General features: G+C 39.1%; 2 protein-coding genes and 1 long non-coding RNA gene across 3 annotated transcripts; 1 reads left to right on the top strand and 2 right to left on the bottom strand.

Moving 5' to 3' along the window:
* The first annotated feature begins 5,016 nt into the window (after positions 1-5,016).
* On the top strand, positions 5,017-7,095 carry LOC134285379 (uncharacterized). The gene is made up of 3 exons (XM_062846004.1): positions 5,017-5,478; positions 5,549-6,374; positions 6,445-7,095. The coding sequence occupies exons 1-2, from the start codon at positions 5,189-5,191 to the stop codon at positions 5,874-5,876; spliced, it is 618 nt and encodes a 205-aa protein (XP_062701988.1). The 5' UTR covers positions 5,017-5,188; the 3' UTR covers positions 5,877-6,374; positions 6,445-7,095.
* Positions 7,096-11,180: 4,085 nt separating this feature from the next.
* LOC134285378 (uncharacterized) lies at positions 11,181-12,332 on the bottom strand. Its single transcript, XM_062846003.1, has 3 exons — positions 12,043-12,332; positions 11,649-11,972; positions 11,181-11,523 (listed from the first exon to the last, which is right to left on the bottom strand). Exons 1-3 carry the CDS (start codon positions 12,330-12,332, stop codon positions 11,181-11,183), a joined length of 957 nt encoding a protein of 318 aa, XP_062701987.1.
* Positions 12,333-16,478: 4,146 nt separating this feature from the next.
* On the bottom strand, positions 16,479-18,688 carry LOC134286227 (uncharacterized). The gene is made up of 3 exons (XR_009996867.1): positions 18,538-18,688; positions 18,159-18,472; positions 16,479-16,921 (listed from the first exon to the last, which is right to left on the bottom strand). It is a non-coding gene; the product is annotated as an uncharacterized LOC134286227 (long non-coding RNA).
* Positions 18,689-21,768: the final 3,080 nt, after the last annotated feature.

Here is a 21,768-nt window from a genome sequence, read left to right as displayed (position 1 = left end):
TAAGAGTACAAAAATTTTACGTTCCGGCATTCATGTTACCCCGCAAACGATAGCTGAGAATGTCTACTACAAGATAGAAATGGTTTGGCGGAACTTATTTTTGTTTAAAAATTTATTTTATTTTTCAAAGAGTTTCTCCAAAGTTTTGGTGTATAACAAACATTTTACGTTCCGGCATTCATGTTACCCCGCAAAAAATTTTACGTTCCGGCCAAGTCCTGAAAGTGCATATTTTTTACGATTCAGTATCCATGCTACCCGTCGGATGATAGCTCAGTGTGTCTTCTTTCGACTAGGGACGGTTTGGTGAAACTGTTATTTCGTTAAAAATTTATTTTATTCGTCAAATATTTTCTATAGTGAAATTCCTTTGAACCACTAAAATACAAAAAGTCCTGAAAGTGCATTTATTTTACGATTCAGTATCCATGCTACTCGTCGAATGATAGCTCAGTGTGTCTTCTTTCGACTAGGGATGGTTTGGTGAAACTGTTATTTCGTTAAAAATTTATTTTATTCGTCAAATATTTTCTATAGTGAAATTCCTTGAAACTCCCAAAATGCAAAAAGTTCTGACAGTGCATATTTTTTTACGATTCAGTATCCATGCTACCCGTCGGATGATAGCTCAGTGTGTCTTCTTTCGACTAGGGACGGTTTGGTGAAACTGTTATTTCGTTAAAAATTTATTTTATTCGTCAAATATTTTCTATAGTGAAATTCCATTGAACCACTAAAATACAAAAACTCCTCAAAGTGCATATTTTTTACGATTTAGTATTCATGCTACCCGTCGGATGATAGCTCAGAGTGTCTTCTTTCGACTAGGGACGGTTTGGTGAAACTGTTATTTCGTTAAAAATTTATTTTATTCGTCAAATATTTTCTATAGTGAAATTCCTTGAAACTCCCAAAATACAAAAATTCCTCAAAGTGCATATTTTTTACGATTCAGTATTCATGCTACCCGTCGGATGATAGCTCAGTGTGTCTTCTTTCAACTAGGGACGGTTTGGTGAAACTGTTATTTCGTTAAAAATTTATTTTATTCGTCAAATATTTTCTATAGTGAAATTCCTTTGAACCACTAAAATACAAAAAGTCCTGAAAGTGCATATTTTTTACGATTCAGTATCCATGCTACCCGTCAAATGATAGCTCAGTGTGTCTTCTTTCGACTAGGGATGGTTTGGTGAAACTGTTATTTCGTTAAAAATTTATTTTATTCGTCAAATATTTTCTATAGTGAAATTCCTTGAAACTCCCAAAATGCAAAAAGTCCTGAAAGTGCATTTATTTTACGATTCAGTATCCATGCTACCCGTCAAATGATAGCTCAGTGTGTCTTCTTTCGACTAGGGATGGTTTGGTGAAACTGTTATTTCGTTAAAAATTTATTTTATTCGTCAAATATTTTCTATAGTGAAATTCCATTGAACCACTAAAATACAAAAACTCCTCAAAGTGCATATTTTTTACGATTTAGTATTCATGCTACCCGTCGGATGATAGCTCAGAGTGTCTTCTTTCGACTAGGGACGGTTTGGTGAAACTGTTATTTCGTTAAAAATTTATTTTATTCGTCAAATATTTTCTATAGTGAAATTCCTTGAAACTCCCAAAATACAAAAATTCCTCAAAGTGCATATTTTTTACGATTCAGTATTCATGCTACCCGTCGGATGATAGCTCAGTGTGTCTTCTTTCAACTAGGGACGGTTTGGTGAAACTGTTATTTCGTTAAAAATTTATTTTATTCGTCAAATATTTTCTATAGTGAAATTCCTTTGAACCACTAAAATACAAAAACTCCTCAAAGTGCATATTTTTTACGATTCAGTATTCATGCTACCCGTCGGATGATAGCTCAGTGTGTCTTCTTTCAACTAGGGACGGTTTGGTGAAACTGTTATTTCGTTAAAAATTTATTTTATTCGTCAAATATTTTCTATAGTGAAATTCCATTGAACCACTAAAATACAAAAACTCCTCAAAGTGCATATTTTTTACGATTTAGTATTCATGCTACCCGTCGGATGATAGCTCAGAGTGTCTTCTTTCGACTAGGGACGGTTTGGTGAAACTGTTATTTCGTTAAAAAAAATATTTTATTTGTCAAATATTTTCTATGGTGAACTTCCTTGAAGGAATGGTTTGCTGAATGTGTTAATTTGTTAAAGAATATTTTATTCGTCAAATCCCTACGGTTCCTGTGGTAGGTAATGGCTAGTTTCCACTTCGTACGTACTGTGCAAAAAGATAGGACAAGTAATGGTCAAGTAATGATTCTGCTTCAAAATTACTTGAGCGGTTCGCAGCGGTTTGTGGCTTCGTGGTCGTGTGGCTAGTGTCACCAAGCATTTAGTACTAAGGAGCGCGGGTTCGATTCCCGCCGCAGAGCTGTCAGGAAAAGTTTTCGGCTGTGCCACTGGGCGTTGAATGCTATAGCTATAGCTATAGTCCGTTGTCTACACTCTGAAATAATGTAAATCATTGATTGTTTAAAAACAATACAATTTTACATTACAAGAAGTTTACACTTAGCCTAGTTTAACATATATACTGTATAGGCCTAAAAACTTATACTAATCTAGAATGGTTAGAGGATATGTTTACCAATGTATAGATTCAGTGATGGTGACAAAAAGTGTGAGTGATGGTGGCAAATGCGGGGTTTTACCGAAAAAATCTTCTGCAGCTGTTCCGTTTCTACCGGAACCCCGGAACCTTGTACCGTGGGGAACTCAATTATTCAAATAAAGCTGGAGGTCAGCGAGTTCGTCCCGCCAGGAAGAAATAACAAACGGTAAGCATTTGCTGAATCAAATTTACCCCAGGTTAGAATTCAACAAATCTTACTATGCAGGATCCGCCGCCAACATGTTCCGTCGTGTGTTCCGAGCACTTCGAAAACTCCCGGGCATTTCGGTAAGTTTGATTTTCAGTATCTTGTTACCAAAGTCTTCAATTTTATTCTATTTTGTTTCAGTCAATTCAATGCCTTCAGTTCTTGAGCAATCATCAGTTTTTGGCTCTCCCACGTGAAGTTTCACGAACATCTCCTGAGATATGGAAAATAATGGCAATAATGGCAAATAGTGTGGCGATCCAACGCGGAATTCTGCTCCGGATGAATGTTAAATTTGTTGCTCCGGGATCTCCCACGAAAGCTATCGATGATGAATGGGCACTACCGGGGATACTGTCGAGATTGAGTTCAGTTAAAATGTTTATTGTGGTTTGTTTTTGTTATTATCAATGCAAATAAATTTGTTTTTGAACTTTATTGCGTTTTTTTCTCATACAAAAATAAACGATAGAAAACAACATTATTTCTATGCGTATTAAAATTAAATCCGGGTTATACTAGCCTAGATATACCTGACTTATACTAGAATACGTGTAAGTCTAAGTTATACTAGGCTAGTATGATCTGCATTTAAACTATGCTTGGGGTCAACCAGGCGAATATGCTTTTAGCGTGGGATTTATACTATTTAGTTTTGATTTTTTTCTGAGTGTAGTGTCGTGCCTTCAAAGAGCGAACAGCTCACTGGAAGTACTAAACGTGTCCGTGTTAAGGATAAAAGTGTAACACTCATAACGCCTCCCGTGCGAATCAAGGAGCTGTGACTTTTCCTTGCGGAAAAATTGTCCGAAAAGTAACGTTTCTCCTCATACTGGATCAGTTGTCAAAATTACTTGCGGAAAAAGAGGGAATTTTACTTGAGCGCTCTACTTGGCAACACGAAACTCAGCTTAAACGCGCAAGTATTTTGCAAAGCCATGCTGAAAATTGACGGGTTCGACTGTCGGATGATTCAAAATATCTTCAAAATGGAAATATCCTCATGGCAGATTTGCTTCACACAGTTTTTCATTGCTATTTGTGTCACTCTACAAGAGGCTCTATCTAAACTTACACATTTTCAGGTTCGGCTGGCCAATCTCATAAATGGGTGTTTTTAAATGAAGCCGCTTGTGGAGTGACAGAGATAGCCGAAAAAATAGCAAATCCACCGCGTAGTCTGTAACAGTGTAGATGATCTTCGTACTTGCCACACATGTAACAAATGGACGTTACCAAAGCACCTCTCAGTTAATAACTGCACCTAGACATAGAACAAAGGGAACATTCAAAAATTACGTCCAACATTTGGGGGAGGGGGGGGGTCTAGAAAAGTGTGACAGTACGTGTATTGGGTATAGAGAAATTGCGTGACAGAGGGGGGAGGGGGGGTCTAGAAATCCCGAAAAACGATGGACGTAATTTTTGAATCTTCCCAAAGTGACTAAGCTGAGGAGCAGGTTTTGCCCCAGTTGGGATGTAACGCCAAGAAAAAGAAAATGCAATGGTAATGGCGACTACTTCAGCGACTTGAGCAGCCCGCACAGCGCTATCATTTTGACTTTGAGGATGTGAAGAAATAAAGGCTCAAATTTACCACTTTTTGCCACCTCAATTTTAGTGCTTAACTTCACAATTGCCGTTTTCGTAACATAATTTTCGATTAACCACCCGAGGCACAAAAAAAATGAAATATTTCACACATATTTTAGTGCTTGGTTTTTAGTGCCTGGCGAATTTCTTCTTGGATCCGAACGTAGATGTCGCTAAAGTCTAGTACGCACCTGGTAAGAAAAGCACTCCAGAAAAAATCCCTCTAATTACCAAAGGAATTTTGACAACTGATTTGTATGGGAAGAAATGTCACTTTTCCTTGAGGAATAATTGAACGGAATATTTTTCCGCAAGGAAAAGTGACAGCTCCATTTGATTTGCCTGGCAGGCGTTACGAGCGTTACACAATTTTCATTTCTTTCCAGCTGCGGACCACTCAAGAAATTTTAACAGCGAAATCATTTCTTGAACGTTCCTTGGTCTATCTTTTTCCACAGTACTTATCAGGTGCGTACTACCCTTAAGGTAGGAAAAAATTTTAGTGCCTGGTTTTTTTAGTGCCTGACTTAGAGCAACATTAGTAATCCAGCGTGCAGGGGACTGACATGCCGCCATCTTTTTGTAGCCTGCATTGAAAATGCTAAAACGTCATTATTTTTTGTTTATCTGTTGTTTACATTATCCGAAGCACCGCGTAAACAGTGAAGGAAGCAGAAGCAGCGAATATTTGTGGTATTACTAAGCTGAAAATTAAGCGTTTTTATTGCAATTTCGTCGTCGGTGAGCATGAAGTGCTTCGTGCCGACCTGCCGCAGTGAATTCACTCGCAACTCCAAGAAAAACGGATGGAAATCCAAACATCGATTTCCTAAAAATACCGCGCAACGTTATGGCTGGTTGCAGGCTATAGCTAATGCGGAAAACATTACAATTAACGTCGAAAGCATAAACTTCCGAACAGCACGAGTATGTTCGGAACACTTCACGGACTCTTCGTTTTGTTTCCGGAAAAGCAAGAGGTTTCTCACCGACGAAGCAGTTCCGACAGTGTTTCAAAGCAATAAAGAAAATTGCAGGTATTTTTTCTTTCATTTTTTAATGACTATCCCTTTTCATTTTCTAATGATTATCCCTTTTCAACTTCAGCGAATTTCTTGTATCCGAACTGGCTGGTTCGGTTACCACACAACAGCTGGATTCTGGCCCAGTTAGCGATACTCATCAGGATCATCGACGATCCGGCTTTGGCAGTATACAACGTACCTTCAATGTGGGTGCGGATCAGCTGCTTCCTCAGCACCGTACACTTCGTTCTCCCATTTCAAACAATCTCGAGCACCACCATTCGATCAAACACCACAACAACAATTTGCTGGATGCCTCCACCAAAACTGCCAACACGGATGAATCAGGTGCATCTGCGCCAACTGCACAGAACAAAGTCGGTACAGAAAACGGTAATCGTAGAAGGTAATATTTTGACACTAAGGTTTTTTTATATATAAGGAAGTTACTGATATGATTCTTCATTGACTGAAGCATTCATTATTAAATATAGATATAATCATTATAACCAAACATTATGTATACACTAGACGCATCCGTTATGCCGGTGACCTCGTTGGATACGACCCAACAGACGCAGAGAAGGTCATTGCTCTGCCTAAGGAATTGGCATCCCTATTCAAACTCACGTATTTTGATCGTAGCCAACATACAATCGGCTCAAGCACCCCCAGCGTGCGGCTCAAGCTTTGACAACCTCGCGAGCTGTCATTATTATTCTTTGTTTTCTGCTTTATTATTGTTTTTGGTTCGAAACGTTTGAACGGTTTCCTCAGAAAGTTAGGATAATTCTTGAAAATATCGCGATTTTAACGAAGCTTTCTGGAATATTAATTCAATCAGCATTCATATTCACTGGGGGATGGTGCATCGGGTGCTGAGTTGGTTGAATTGTCGTTCAATAGAGGTAAGTTTCATACTTCCAAACATTTTGATTCCAGTTTGATTATCCAGTTTGTTGTAAACATCGATTCTAGGATAACTATGTGCAGAACAGCTCATCAAACAACAACGCATATCGATGTCCCATTGAATTTCCGCCCAGAAAAAGGAAAAGACGAAAAAGCCCCTGGTTACATAGAATGAGTAGCTGCGTTAATAAATTAATGAACGGTGAAGTTTCTACGATCTTTACTGCGGAGGAAAACAACATATTCGCTGGACACTGGAAATAAACACGGACTAATGCGGATTATGATGCAAAATACTATTGTGAAAGTTGACATGATTGTTTCATATTTTTACGTTGCCGTTTTGTGAGTTAATAGTTTGTTGTGTGTTGACAATAATCCTGTTTTAGTACTCAAAAAATCGTTTGTTGATACTTAATAGTAACTTTTCAATTTGCTTTTCTTGGCGTTACATCCCAACTGGATAAAAGCTTACTTCCCAGCTTAGCAGTTGCAATTGAGTACTTGCACATTCATTTAACTGAGAGCTTTACTGTCCCTATTAATAAAATAGTCACATCTCAGGGTTTCATATTCACGAGCGACTCATCTCGCTAGTAGTCTTTCTATTCAATTCTTTTTTAAAAATGCTTTTCTGACATATAAACAGTCCAGAGAAGGGAATAGCCCAACAGAATAAAGTAAAGCAAAGCCTTTTTAGGCACGGTTTAAAAACCAGTCCATCATTTGTTTTTTTTTTTAATTTGTGCGGATTGTAGACTTTGGCCAGAGGACTGGCTACCCCCTAGACCTGAAGTAGTTTATGGTCAGCAAAAAAAGCAAGTGAAACTCTGCAAAATAGGATGTAAGTTTGAGATGACCAAAAAGTGAGTCAGCGTGTTTATGGTTCACTTTGGAAAGTATGGAAAGTTTTATGGTTCACTTTGAGTTCAACAGGTTGACAAAGACAATATTTTCTTCTTCTTGGCGTAACGTCCCAACTGGGACCAAGCCTGCTACTCAGCTTAGTGTTCTATGAGCACTTCCACAGTTTTTAACTGAGAGCTTCCTCTGCTAATGACCATTTTGCATGTGTATATCGTGTGGCAGGCACGAAGATACTCTATGCCCAAGGAAGTCAAGGAAATTTCCATTACGAAAAGATCCTGGACCGACCGGGAATCGAACCCGTCACCCTCAGCATGGTCATGCTGAATACCCACGCCTTTACAGCAGTGGCTATAGGGGCCCTACAAAGACAATAAAGCCGCCGAAAATAGCATTGTCTCGAATATGTATGTGAAGATGATACATATATAAAACAAAGAATCTATTTGTTCATGTATTTTTAATAATCATTCACCCTTTAACTGTTTTAAAATGCAAAATACAGTCTTCAACTAGTTTCCCTCAAAGAGGATTAGCTTTGTAAACTTCTGCCTGTTTGTTTGCTTAAATGGTATGATTTTTTTGCTGTATTCTTTGCATTTTATGTCCATAAAAAAGGTTATTGCTTCTCTGATGACGGTTAGGTAATGGTCTTCTGCAAGCCAATGATTATAAAGAATTTTGTATACGTTTTCCAAATGGTTTTGCGCGATCAAGAAACTGTTTGAAATGAGAAATGCGTAGTATTTCTCAATATTTACGTCATTCCTTCCACCGACGAGTTCCTGGGAAATGAAATCAAATAGATTTTTTATATATTAGATTATCTGTATAGTACTAGAATCATCTTTGAGATTGGTTTGGTGGAATGGCAATCATTCTACCGAAAAGCAATTCAATTACCTATTTAGATACATAGTTTATCTATGGTCACATGTTGCTTACCTTGAACTCAGCATCGGCAATCTTACAAACTGCCGTTATTAGAACAGTTTCATCCTGTACCAAGGCTTCGATACATTCCCCACATGCTGTTTTAGACATCAACCGTTTGTGAACTTCAATTGCATATCCAGCCAGTGTTGCATTGAGGAACTCATCGTTTTCTGGTGGATCCACATTACTAATTGGCTCTTCGGGTGTTGATGAAGACTGTTTAAGCATTATTGTGCGATTTTTGGAGCTCAAAATAGGCATAGCGATGTAGCAAGCAAACAATGTTTTGGTTTCGGGAAACTGGCTACAGTTTGCCTTTGCTGAACTTGTAATTTCATTGTTAGTCACCAGGCGCTTGTAACTTGCCTTAAATTGCGTGGAGCTTGGGTTGTTATTACATCCACCCTTTGCTCTAACTGACGCGAAAAACGTCTCAACATGGTCCTGGCTTTCGCGGTAGGTGCACAATTCATCGATAATTCCGGATTCTTCGACGTATATTCTGTAGAGTTCTTTAAAACTTTGAATATTGATGAGATACCCTAAAAATCCTGTTTTGTTTCGGCTCTCGAGTATCGGTGTACCGTCACTTAGTCTGATACTACGAATGAACTGTTCGAGATATTCAAATGCATGCTGGTACAAGTCGAAGTTAGATTCTGACAACGGTCGTTTGAACCCCTCAGCATCGGAGTCCTTGCTATTAAAAATGTCAAACATGTCATTGAAAACGCATAGAAATTCCTCGGTTGCTTCGCTATCCGCAAAAGCGCCATCTGACACTCTTAGCACACTTAATGCAGTGGCGACGCTTTGACTGATGACTTGAACTGCCAGCGAGACCTTCATCTTAGAATTTTCGAAGTTGATATGTTTATCGCTTAGCTTCGGAGCTAGGCGGTTTCCAGTACGGTTTTGTAGATCGTTTAGCTGCACGATGTAGCTCCACTGCACTACTCCGTTCTGGGTGAGTAGTGTCCGCTGCGAATGTAAAGTGTTGCGCACTAGTTTCTGCATGTGTACAGGATCAAGTATTACAAACACGTCGTAATCAGCACATGGGTGCTTAAAACTGGTTTTAAGCGGTATGGTTGAGTTGGCTTTCAGATTACAGCCTAGCGCATTTGCCGTTGATATATTCGTTGTTGTTCCATCAAAAGTCAGTGATACAATTGTAACTCCTGCTTCGTGTAGGCAAGTAAGGATAACCTCAACCAAGTTTTTTTGTTCTTCTGCGTTGATTCCAGCAATTAGAAAATACGCAACCGGAACTTTCCAACTGTCCTGAACACCCGATACCATGAACACCAAGGCGCCTTTTGCTGGAATTGAATGGTCGGGGGAATCGCTTCCATCGAGCTGATTGTGTTGCACTACACCCTCTAATCGCTTGGTGTAATGGTTCCATGCTACATGCTGGCGGATTGCCATCTCGTCCATCATTAACGCTCCTAGAAGAGGCTCACCCTTACTCGCTTTTTCGTCGGCCTTAAACTTCAGAGCTGCTAGTGTTTCGCTCGTTACGCCGGGTTCGCCTGCCACGCTAACGTACCACCGGATTATTGTCCTTTCATGCGGCAAGGTCTTCTGGAACACTTCCCGGACATACCTGTAAGCTTTGGCCGAATAAAAATGCAAAGTTGTTGCAAACGACCGTAGTGATTCACTACAAGGCTCTCCTCGTTTTCGGAGCAATAATTCTTTAAACAGCTCACCGTTCGATTTGAAACGCTGAAAGTATTATTCAATAAGTTCAAGTAAGTAGTAAAACTGAGCTATTTTTATTCATCGTTATGAGGCAAAATGATCAATTCCAATAACTCTGGTTTATATCTAGGTCAAGAATATATTTTATACAGTTCTTCTAAGCTTGGTCATGATTTTGGAACCATTTTGGAAAAGGGTCTTATAACAAAGTTTTGAAAAAAAAATAAACGCATAAAATTGTAGTTCAAAAATGACACCTATCTCCTAAAATATACAGGACAGGACCAAAAAAGGGGTCGTATACTGACTGTATTCGCATAACAGTCCCATCTTTGCTGGGTTTCCTATTCATATGGGACTGATATGCAAATGAGGGCAGTAAACCCCATAGATTGAATCGATAAAATAGCTTTTAATTTATCTGTTATACAAGTAACTGAGGGTACTTTTTGGCTTTAGAGTTCATTGATCTCTTCTAGAATAAACTGGAAGCTTTCGTTGGTTCTATACTCTTACGACTGTCTAAATGTCGATAATATGTAGAGATCCCTGAGAAACAAGAGTGATTTGATTTCTTCACCCAAGCACTTTGGGTGAAGAAATCATTTTTTAGGGATCATCCATTAAGTACGTCACACGAAAAACGTGAATTCAAAGCGAACCCGCGCCCCAACGTACCAGGTTTCCTTCTTGTGATATATTGCCCTATAGTCGTGGCGAACTTTATGGATGACCCCTATTTGTCTGTAATAAATGGGTAGACAACAGACGGTGCGTTTCCCAATTTGATGCTACCATGCAACTAACGATCAATTGACATTGTTAACAAAAGTGGAGGTGCTTTCAAAATGCTGAAGAACAGGCTCTGCATCAGTTTGTACGTTATGCAAATAAGAAGACAAACAAGAAATTATTACAACACTGGTGTGCATTATGAATTACTCTAGCATGTGTTACGATTCATTTGAATCTGGTTTCAATATTACAGCGAATTGATCATTGCTTTGAACGATGATAAAAAATAAACCCATACTTTAAAATATAGGGTGGATGTACCTTTTTAAGTATCCTTTTCGTTTGTTACATATTATGAATACATAAGTAAGGTATAATACACAAAATATGTACCGCAAAATTAGGCAATTCCATACCCTTCCTTCACATTATATTGTTTGTTTGTGTGACATAGTTCGTGTATAATATTCCTGAACATGTTAAAGTTAAACGAAAACAATCTTTACTTGATTGAAAAAAAATACACTATCAATGTTAAGCAAAACGCGCAATATTGTTTATTGTTTCAATAGGTTACTAATACTATATAAATAATACATATCAACAATACTAACAATAAGCACGATTATTGGTACATCTACCCTGGTTAAGAATCGATATAGTTTTCTAGCTACCTGCAAAAAAGAATTTGCCGTGTCCGAGAGGAGCTTCTTAGAATTTAACTTCGCCAATAGTTCTTCCATGCTCTGTAGTTTATCTTTAAGTCTTTTCACCTTAGATCTAAGCTGTTTCACAGTTTTCTGGGACCGTTGCAATTGTGCTTGAACCTTAGGCAGAGCAATGACCTTCTCTGCGTCTGTTGGGTCGTATCCAACGAGGTCACCGGCATAACGGATGCGTCTAGTGTATACATAATGTTTGGTTATAATGATTATATCTATATTTAATAATGAATGCTTCAGTCAATGAAGAATCATATCAGTAACTTCCTTATATATAAAAAAACCTTAGTGTCAAAATATTACCTTCTACGATTACCGTTTTCTGTACCGACTTTGTTCTGTGCAGTTGGCGCAGATGCACCTGATTCATCCGTGTTGGCAGTTTTGGTGGAGGCATCCAGCAAATTGTTGTTGTGGTGTTTGATCGAATGGTGGTGCTCGAGATTGTTTGAAATGGGAGAACGAAGTGTACGGTGCTGAGGAAGCAGCTGATCCGCACCCACATTGAAGGTACGTTGTATACTGCCAAAGCCGGATCGTCGATGATCCTGATGAGTATCGCTAACTGGGCCAGAATCCAGCTGTTGTGTGGTAACCGAACCAGCCAGTTCGGATACAAGAAATTCGCTGAAGTTGAAAAGGGATAATCATTAGAAAATGAAAAGGGATAGTCATTAAAAAATGAAAGAAAAAATACCTGCAATTTTCTTTATTGCTTTGAAACACTGTCGGAACTGCTTCGTCGGTGAGAAACCTCTTGCTTTTCCGGAAACAAAACGAAGAGTCCGTGAAGTGTTCCGAACATACTCGTGCTGTTCGGAAGTTTATGCTTTCGACGTTAATTGTAATGTTTTCCGCATTAGCTATAGCCTGCAACCAGCCATAACGTTGCGCGGTATTTTTAGGAAATCGATGTTTGGATTTCCATCCGTTTTTCTTGGAGTTGCGAGTGAATTCACTGCGGCAGGTCGGCACGAAGCACTTCATGCTCACCGACGACGAAATTGCAATAAAAACGCTTAATTTTCAGCTTAGTAATACCACAAATATTCGCTGCTTCTGCTTCCTTCACTGTTTACGCGGTGCTTCGGATAATGTAAACAACAGATAAACAAAAAATAATGACGTTTTAGCATTTTCAATGCAGGCTACAAAAAGATGGCGGCATGTCAGTCCCCTGCTCGTAACCCGTCCCGCGGATTCCTCAACGCGACCAACTCCCAGGTGATAAAAGTGTTATGCAGCTGGTGGATGACTTCCGCTGTTAATGCGCTCTTTCGCAGACTGAACTGAAGGGATCACACACCGAAACCGGAGCAGAAGTCAATGGCGATATCGATCTTACTTCGTCCTCTGTTGCTGCAAAATGCCGTTCTATGTTCCGCTAACACGAACCACTTGATCCGCGAGCCACTTTCCCCGTCGGAAAATGCGAGCACTAAATACCATCGCACAAAACAACAACAAAGTCGGCGGCACCAACTGCGAGTTTTGGAACAACGTTGCATCTACTTCTGGATCGGAAAAGTCGTCGGATAGACTCAACCTCGGACTCAACTATCTCCAGTTTTATATAGTGATTCCCGGAGGTGCTTATTGTGTAAAGAGAATATCACTGTGGAGGCAAGTGGTACGGTATTTTCCGGTAGATGTAACAAAATATATCATTCTGCCGTTGGAGGCCACTGGATTACCTAAGCATTCACAGAACGACGCGCGGAGCAAGAAGATGAAAACTTAGCTTGCCAAAGATGTACTTTAAGAAACTTCCGCACAAGCAGGTAAGTTTTGTGGGGCCGTTAAAAAAAACTATGCTAACAATATGACGTTTTTTTTTTTCAGATTATCCAAAATACTACCTGGTCTCGTCAGGTTTTTCGTCAAAATCACGGACTTAAGGGCGAGTTGGACGTCTACGATGTGTCGTATTGGAAGAGAAAGAAGCTCATTGTGTCCCAAAGAAGCGTTGAGAGTACTCCTCGATTTCGCAGGTTTTTTTTTAAGTAAATATAAAATATGGTGCACAATTTAAACAACGGCTATTCTGAATGCTTATCACATCCCTTCACATTTATTTGCATCTTTTTCGCTTCATGTCGAAGGTCCTCATTTTGGGATTTAGTTTGCTGTCGGCGGTCACATTAAAAGCAAGATTTACTTGAGAAATTCATGAATAAATCTAATCTGTTTTTGAAAGAACATCGTTTTTGCGTCACTAAAAGCAACTTGTTAAGACTTTATGAGCCATTGATTATTTCTGACAAAACGCAATAACAACTCAGGTATGAACTACATACATCCATCAAAGTCTTAATGAAAAGAATATGAGTGAAAGGTAAATAAGTAATGTGTCACCTCGCAACTTGTGAGGACTTTGTAAACCAGCTAGGACTGTTTCTGATGAAACACAATAATAACTTAAAACCTTCAAAGTTTTAATGTAAATTATATAAGTCTAAAATTAGATGAGTAATGCGTCACCTCGCAACTGGGGAGGACTTGGTGAAGTGAACCAGTTTGGACTGTTTCTGATGAAACACAATAATAACTAATTAACTATTTCAAAGTTTTAATAAAAAATATATAAGTCAAAAAGTAGATAAGTAATGCGTCACCTCGCAAGTTTGGAGGACTTGGTGAACCAGTTTGAAATGTTTCTTATGTTATGTTTCTTCTTTAACTTAAGAACTATTTCAAAGTTTTAATATAAATTAAATAAGTCAAAAAGTAGATAAGTAATGCGTCACCTCGCAAGTTGGGAGGACTTGGTGAACCAGTTCGAAATTTTTCTGATGAAACACTATAATAACTTGAGAACTATTTCAAAGTTTGAATGTAAATTATATAAGTCGAAAAGTAGATAAATAATGCGTCACCTCGCAACTGGGGAGGACTTGGTGAACCAGCTAGGACTGTTTCTGATGAAACACTATAATAACTTTAGAACTATTTCAAAGTTTTAATGTAAATTATGTAAGTCTAAAAGTAGATGAGTAATGCGTCACCTCGCAAGTTGGGAGGACTTGGTGAACCAGTTCGAAATGTTTCTGATGAAACACTATAATAACTTGAGAACTATTTCAAAGTTTGAATGTAAATTATATAAGTCGAAAAGTAGATGAGTAATGCGTCACCTCGCAACTGGGGAGGACTTGGTGAACCAGTTTGGACTGTTTCTGATGAAACACAATAATAACTAATTAACTATTTCAAAGTTTTAATATAAATATATAAGTCAAAAAGTAGATAAGTAATGCGTCACCTCGCAAGTTGTGAGGACTTGGTGAACCAGTTTGGACTGTTTCTGATGATACACTATAATAACTTATGAACTATTTTAAAGTTTCAATGTAATGAATATGTACGAGTCAAAATGTAGATAAGTAATGCGTCACCTCGCAAGTTTGGAGGACTTGGTGAACCAGCTAGGACTGTTTCTAATGAAACACAATAATAACTTAATAACTATTTCAAAGTTTTAATATAAATTATATAAGTCAAAAAGTAGATAAGTAATGCGTCACCTCGCAAGTTGGGAAGACTTGGTGAACCAGTTCAAAATGTTTCTGATGAAACACTATAATAACTTAAGAACTATTTCAAAGTTTTAATGTAAATTATATAAGTCAAAAAGCAGATAAGTAATGCGTCACCTCGCAACTGGGGAGGACTTGGTGAACCAGCTAGGACTGTTTCTGATGAAACACTATAATAACTTTAGAACTATTTCAAAGTTTTAATGTAAATTATGTAAGTCTAAAAGTAGATGAGTAATGCGTCACCTCGCAAGTTTGGAGGACTTGGTGAACCAGTTTGAAATGTTTCTTATGTTATGTTTCTTCTTTAACTTAAGAACTATTTCAAAGTTTTAATATAAATTAAATAAGTCAAAAAGTAGATAAGTAATGCGTCACCTCGCAAGTTTGGAGGACTTGGTGAACCAGTTCGAAATTTTTCTGATGAAACACTATAATAACTTGAGAACTATTTCAAAGTTTGAATGTAAATTATATAAGTCGAAAAGTAGATAAATAATGCGTCACCTCGCAACTGGGGAGGACTTGGTGAACCAGCTAGGACTGTTTCTGATGAAACACTATAATAACTTTAGAACTATTTCAAAGTTTTAATGTAAATTATGTAAGTCTAAAAGTAGATGAGTAATGCGTCACCTCGCAAGTTGGGAGGACTTGGTGAACCAGTTTGGACTGTTTCTGATGAAACACAATAATAACTAATTAACTATTTCAAAGTTTTAATATAAAATATATAAGTCAAAAAGTAGATAAGTAATGCGTCACCTCGCAAGTTGTGAGGACTTGGTGAACCAGTTTGGACTGTTTCTGATGAAACACTATAATAACTTATGAACTATTTTAAAGTTTCAATAGGGGGATTCACTTAACAGCGTAAACTGATTAAACTGATTAAACGTCGCGATCACCAAGGCAATCTTTGATTATTTCATTCGCAAAATCATGAAACATTTCAAATAAGCAGAAAATCATGGCTTACGCAGCAATTTAATCTGTTTAGTGAGTACCCCTAATGTAATGAATATGTACGAGTCAAAATGTAGATAAGTAATGCGTCACCTCGCAAGTTTGGAGGACTTGGTGAACCAGCTAGGACTGTTTCTAATGAAACACAATAATAACTTAATAACTATTTCAAAGTTTTAATATAAATTATATAAGTCAAAAAGTAGATAAGTAATGCGTCACCTCGCAAGTTGGGAAGACTTGGTGAACCAGTTCAAAATGTTTCTGATGAAACACTATAATAACTTAAGAACTATTTCAAAGTTTTAATGTAAATTATATAAGTCAAAAAGCAGATAAGTAATGCGTCACCTCGCAACTGGGGAGGACTTGGTGAACCAGCTAGGACTGTTTCTGATAAAACACAATAGGGGGATTCACTTAACAGCATAAACTGATTAAACTGTTTAAACGTCGCGATCACCAAGGCAATCTTTGATAATTTCATTCGCAAAATCATGAAACATTTCAAATAAGCAGAAAATCATGGCTTACGCAGCAATTTAATCTGTTTAGTGAGTACCCCTAATAAAAACTTAAGAACAATTTCAAAGTTTTAATTCAAATTATATAAGTCAAAAAGTAGATAAGTAATGCGTCACTTCGCAACTTGAGAGATTAAACGCAAGAATCACTTACAAACTGCTTCAAAATCGCCATTCACCGCTCGTTTCATACAATTCGAATATAAATCATATGAAACGAGCGATGAATGGCGACCTCAAGGTATATGCTTGAAAAAGATTAGTAATACGTACTTATGAATTATTGAACGTTTCAACTTTGCCAATGTTGGTGAACTCACCCTCGGATTTTCGGATATTTCATAAAGCTTAGCAGAACACCCACCCTAGCCACCATCCCCCCCAACCCCAAGGGAATTTTTATTACTTACAAACAAATACAAATCATCACAGTAAAATAAGTATGCCTTGCCATTTGTCCTAACGTTGACCTGGATGGGGATGTCTATGGTGGTTTTCGACATGTAGGGTGAAATGAGAAATCTTGAACAGCCATGATTTCCAGAAGAAGCTGCAAGAAATTGAAAACAATAACGAATACATATTACAACGGAAGCGAATTTGCAACATTCCAACTGTTCTTCAGCCAGACATTTTTTTTATACGTTGAAATATCGGTTAGAGCCATGCGCGATGCGTAATGCGCACTACTGGTAGCTATTGACAATGGTCCGAGAGCAGTAAATACTTATCTGAAAAAAAAAAAATATGTTTTTACACCAACACTATTAGTTTAAGCTTAATGGTGTTTTCGGGGATGTTTCTTCTTTTTTTCAATTTTTTTGTCAATGTTGTAAAATTAGAGTGGTTCAAATTGTTTTCCACATTACAGTATCAACTTATTAGTTTTTTTTTAAGTGAGAATGGGCAGAGGGAGAGGCTATTGTTTTTTAAATTGCATGGAAAGTGAGATGATGAGAAATGATCATGTTCCCGATGATTTTTCCATCGATAAAAAAAAAATTAGCTCATTTAATTCAAACATTCATTATCAATCGAGAAAATATTTGGTGGGACCGATATGATCACCTTGGGTTTCGAAAAATCCGGATTTTCGGGAGCACGTCCTTATATCATATAAAAGCACACATTGTTGAGGCTTAGTGGGCATAGACAACCAAGGCCCCACGGGAAGTCTGTTCCGAAATCACAGCTTCAAAGTGCTGAAAATCCAATACATTGTATTGTACAACAACATGGATCGGACTGGTCCATCCGCTGTACATATTAATTAAGGTCTTGAGAACCAATAAACCACCCTAATTTTTAACAGCATAAAAAAAGGTAAACAAAATCTGAGCAATTTCCTATGAAAATACCATGTAGTTAAAACTCATAGTCTTGGCGTAAAACTTTTTTAAAGAAAATTTTGGCTATCGGACCATGAGCAAGAAATGCCAGAACGCTTTATAAAATCGCTGAAGAAACTGGTATCAAGTTGTATGACATTTCAATCTTATGTCATAGCTGATGAAAGTTGTGAAATATAAGAGTAAAGCGCAGTTTCGAGTTCGAAAGGAATTGCTCAAGAAACTTCTTGAGTGATTCCTGGCAGAAACTTTCTTCGGTGACTGCCATTTGAACTGTCATTTCTTCGCTACTGCGTACTGCGATCGAAGAAAAACCGGTTTCTTGAGCGATTCAGGCAAGGAATTTCCCATGCATCAAGATAGGCTGAGAAATTCCTTCTGATCTGCAAACAGCGCTAAGAAAGTACCTACTCGGGATCTGATTCTTGGATGACCTACCTTGTTATTGAGTTCCACTGTTTTTATCCGGTCCCACCAAATATATCCCTTCCTCCACCGCAATCTTATCTATTGAGATTGCCCATTCGTTCTTCTTGGACAGAACGCTGTTCCTTACGATCTATCTTGTAAATCTCATAGTAAAAAGCGTATGCATCGACAAGGTGGGTAAACTATAAATCAAATGGCCTGTGCAGATGGTATTCATGGAAGGTACCGTAGCGACGAATTCTGCATTGGTCACCGCAACGGCAATGTACTTGCTCCTCCTTCCACATCCTGCGAACTCCAGCAGGCCGTCCGTTTTCGTTCTTCTAAAACAAAAAATAATGTGCACCCAAACTTCAGCCAACCAAGCCATTATGTATAAAATACAAACCTGTGGTTTAGCTCCACCGAAAACCACGACGAATTGCCGTCGTCAGATTGAACGTGATCGCCACCGGTTCGTTTTGAACATGCAGGTAAATTTGCCAAATTTACCTTTTTACTGTTGGCCTAACCAGAATTTCTAAAATGGAATCGATTGAAAACCTACAGCTTGACGTTTCCAAATGTAAATAAACATTACTGAGCAGGGATCCCAGATGTTCCACATTTCTGAGAGGTGAAAAAAATGTTCACCACTTCAGGGTTGCCAAAAACAGCCAAAAATTACTTCGCATGCTGATTTTTATTTAAAAAAATGGTGATTTTCTCGGTTTTTGAAAAATTGTAAGAAAATCAGGAGTGCATATAAAATAAAAATTGAAAGCGGCAATAATCATCAAAAACAATTGTCTTTTGAAGAAAAATATAAAAACGGGGGGTTAGGTCAGACGGGAATGGTCTATTTAATCGCAGTGCAAATGCAACGTGCAGTCACAGCAGTCATTAATAAGGCAATCTAGCGTTCATCACCCTTCTCTCTCAAGCAGCCACAGAAGATAGCGATTTTGTGTTTAATATTTTCATAGGGAAACGTTTCGGGTTTCCGTAGGTATGAAAACAAACCTATCCTCCTCGGCACTCGGCAGCAAAACAGAGAAAGATGATCAAACGTCAGATAGCCTTATTACATCACCCGGACATGTAGCGATCTTTTCTAAGAATATTATCGAAGACGGCTAATAACAAGACAGACATCTACCCTCTTGCTCCATATACTTTGGGAGCTACAAGCACACTAGCGCCGCGAACGACTTCAGGGAACAACATCATGAATGAGTGTGCGTGCGATACTACAATTTACGTGTACGTATTAGCATGTACACGCACACAATCATGTTTTAATGTTCCTGTGAATCGTTGAGGGCGTTCGAACCATGTCGCCAGCGACATGGTGGGAGCTGGCTGTCTTGTTATTAGCCGTCTTCGATATTATCAAAGAGCACCGGGCTGCAAAACGGTGAGTCGATAAGGAGAGCGTCCAACATAGCTCTGGTCCTCACAAGTTCCTACCTCATGCTTCCACGGGTCAAACGATGACAAAGACCGCCAGCTAAGAGTTGTGTGCTTAGCTGGTAGTGCAGCCTGGGCACTGTTGTCCTTCTGACTTCAGCTAGATTGAGGAGGTACGATCCGAGCGTCTGTTCACCAAGGAGGTGCGGCTCAAACAGCGTCTGTTCTGGCATCCAGCGGCTGAGTATGAAATGCTGTATTGCGTCAGCTATACCTAAGAAGGCAGCCCCTTCAACGCAATGTAGACAGCGCGGCCCCGGTAGGGTAGCCTGCTGAAAACCTTCAAACACCCAGAAAAGCAATAGTAGAGTAAACGGATTGATTCAACGGCAACAGACCCGGCAACGAATAAAGGACAACGATTGGAAAGTCAGATCTTGGAACGTGAGAACTTTGAATGAACCCGCACGTGTTGGGCTCCTGGCTCGTGAACTGCGGAATGTCGGCGTTAATGTGGCCGCTATCCAGGAGATACGCTGGCCCAAAACTGGAGAATGCGAATTCCGAGCGGTGGATCCCATCGCCAACACTTTATTCAAGTACCACATCTACTACAGCGGCGGCGATAAGGCAGAACGCGGAGTTGGCTTTATAGTGATCGGGAAGCAGATGAAGCGAGTTATTCGGTGGAAGCCGATAAGCGACCGAATCTGTGTGTTGAGGATGAAGGGTAAGTTCTTCAACTACAGCCTGATTAGTATCTATGCGCCAACGAACGACAAACCCGATGACATGAAGGATGAGTTCTATGAGAGCCTTGATAAGGCCTACGGAGAGTGCCCAAAACAAGATGTCAAAATAGTCATCGGAGATGCAAATGCGCAGATCGGCAGAGAAAGTTTCTTTCGGCTTGCCATTGGAACGGAAAGCCTTCATTCTGTTACCAACGATAATGGTCTGCGCCTTGTGACATTCGCTGCTGCTAGAGGGATGGCAATCAGCAGTACTGTTGTGAACGAGCATTTGTGTACCCCATGATCGGCTCGGCTCGTGTCTATCACAACGATGGATAGACGACGACGGCCGCCGCCGCCGACGACGACGACGACGATGACGAACATACAGAACAGCAGAACGCCATCATCTGCAGCAGCAGCCAGATGCTGCCCGCGCGCGCTCTCCGCGGTGTTACTTTTAATATGTTGTGATTAATTGTAATATTGTGTAATTTGTGTACATAGTTTGTAAATAAATGTGCATGTTTTATTATCGTTATGTCCGGGTGTGAAGTGTTTTATTCGGCCACATAAGTACATTTCCCCGGATATGAAAGTGGCGACGAGGTTTAGCAGTCGGTTGTGAAAGCGCATGACCGACTCAACGGATCCTACGCGGGAGGGAAGATGGACGAATTGGCATCATCATCGTCGCACAGTCAGTGAAGAGAATTGTCAGACAAAAGAAGCACAAAACAAGCAACAAAGAAGGTGCGACGATTATTCTTTATCCCTACTGGTAACAGATAATGACATGATCTCGAAATTTTTTGTTGCAGACAAAACGGAAGCTGAATTTGTTGCACACTTTTCAACTCGTGAATAATCAATTATTGCTTACCAAAAGTCGAAACTGTTTGATGATACCGTCTACCCCCGTTCGTTTGACCGCATCTAATCTGAACACTTTTTAATTTGCCCCTCTCTAATCTGCACATCGTTCAAATTAAAAATGGCTCAAACTTCATTCTGCTAGTGGAACGGGGTGAAACGGAACGCAGAATCAAAACAAAACATAAAATGAGGCTACCAGCAGTGGGGTTTTTTCGTCGTCCACAGGGTTGCTAGAAGTTCAAACTAAAAATGAACCCCGTTGGTTTGCATGAGGTGTCGTTCAAACCAACGGGGGTAGACGGTAGAGCTTCACCAGAGTTGCAGTGTTTACCGACTCGAAGGTACCGTTCGAAAATCGCAATGCAAGGCTTAAAAATCTCTAAACTGGTGGTGTACGATGTTAATCCCATTATTTTCAAGTTGGGACAAACTTATGTCGCATGGGTTTGTTTGTCGCAACAAATACAGGTTGCGACATTGTCATTATTGTTGCGCGATGGTTGAATTTTGATTCACTGCGCACAGCAGAACCTGGCAGGAGTCGGACATCGCCAATATCCTCCTGCAGGCAGGCTTGTTATTTGCTCCCACAATGTGCCTCAAATGAACGTTTTTGCTCT

The sequence above is a fragment of the Aedes albopictus genome, chromosome 1, assembly GCF_035046485.1.
Source record: "Aedes albopictus strain Foshan chromosome 1, AalbF5, whole genome shotgun sequence".
Taxonomy (NCBI): domain Eukaryota; kingdom Metazoa; phylum Arthropoda; class Insecta; order Diptera; family Culicidae; genus Aedes; species Aedes albopictus.
The sequence above is the reverse complement of the archived record's forward strand: the minus strand, read 5'-3'. Positions and strand labels throughout refer to the sequence as shown.

Excerpts from the sequence above, each read along its gene's own strand:
- LOC134285379 (XM_062846004.1), top strand. The coding sequence starts at position 5,189 with ATGAAGTGCTTCGTGCCGACCTGCCGCAGTGAATTCACTCGCAACTCC. Across the intron at positions 5,479-5,548 it reads AGCAATAAAGAAAATTGCAG|CGAATTTCTTGTATCCGAAC; the intron begins GTATTTTTTCTT and ends TTTCAACTTCAG.
- LOC134285378 (XM_062846003.1), bottom strand. The coding sequence starts at position 12,332 with ATGAAGTGCTTCGTGCCGACCTGCCGCAGTGAATTCACTCGCAACTCC. Across the intron at positions 11,973-12,042 it reads AGCAATAAAGAAAATTGCAG|CGAATTTCTTGTATCCGAAC; the intron begins GTATTTTTTCTT and ends TTTCAACTTCAG. Across the intron at positions 11,524-11,648 it reads GAAAACGGTAATCGTAGAAG|ACGCATCCGTTATGCCGGTG; the intron begins GTAATATTTTGA and ends TGTATACACTAG.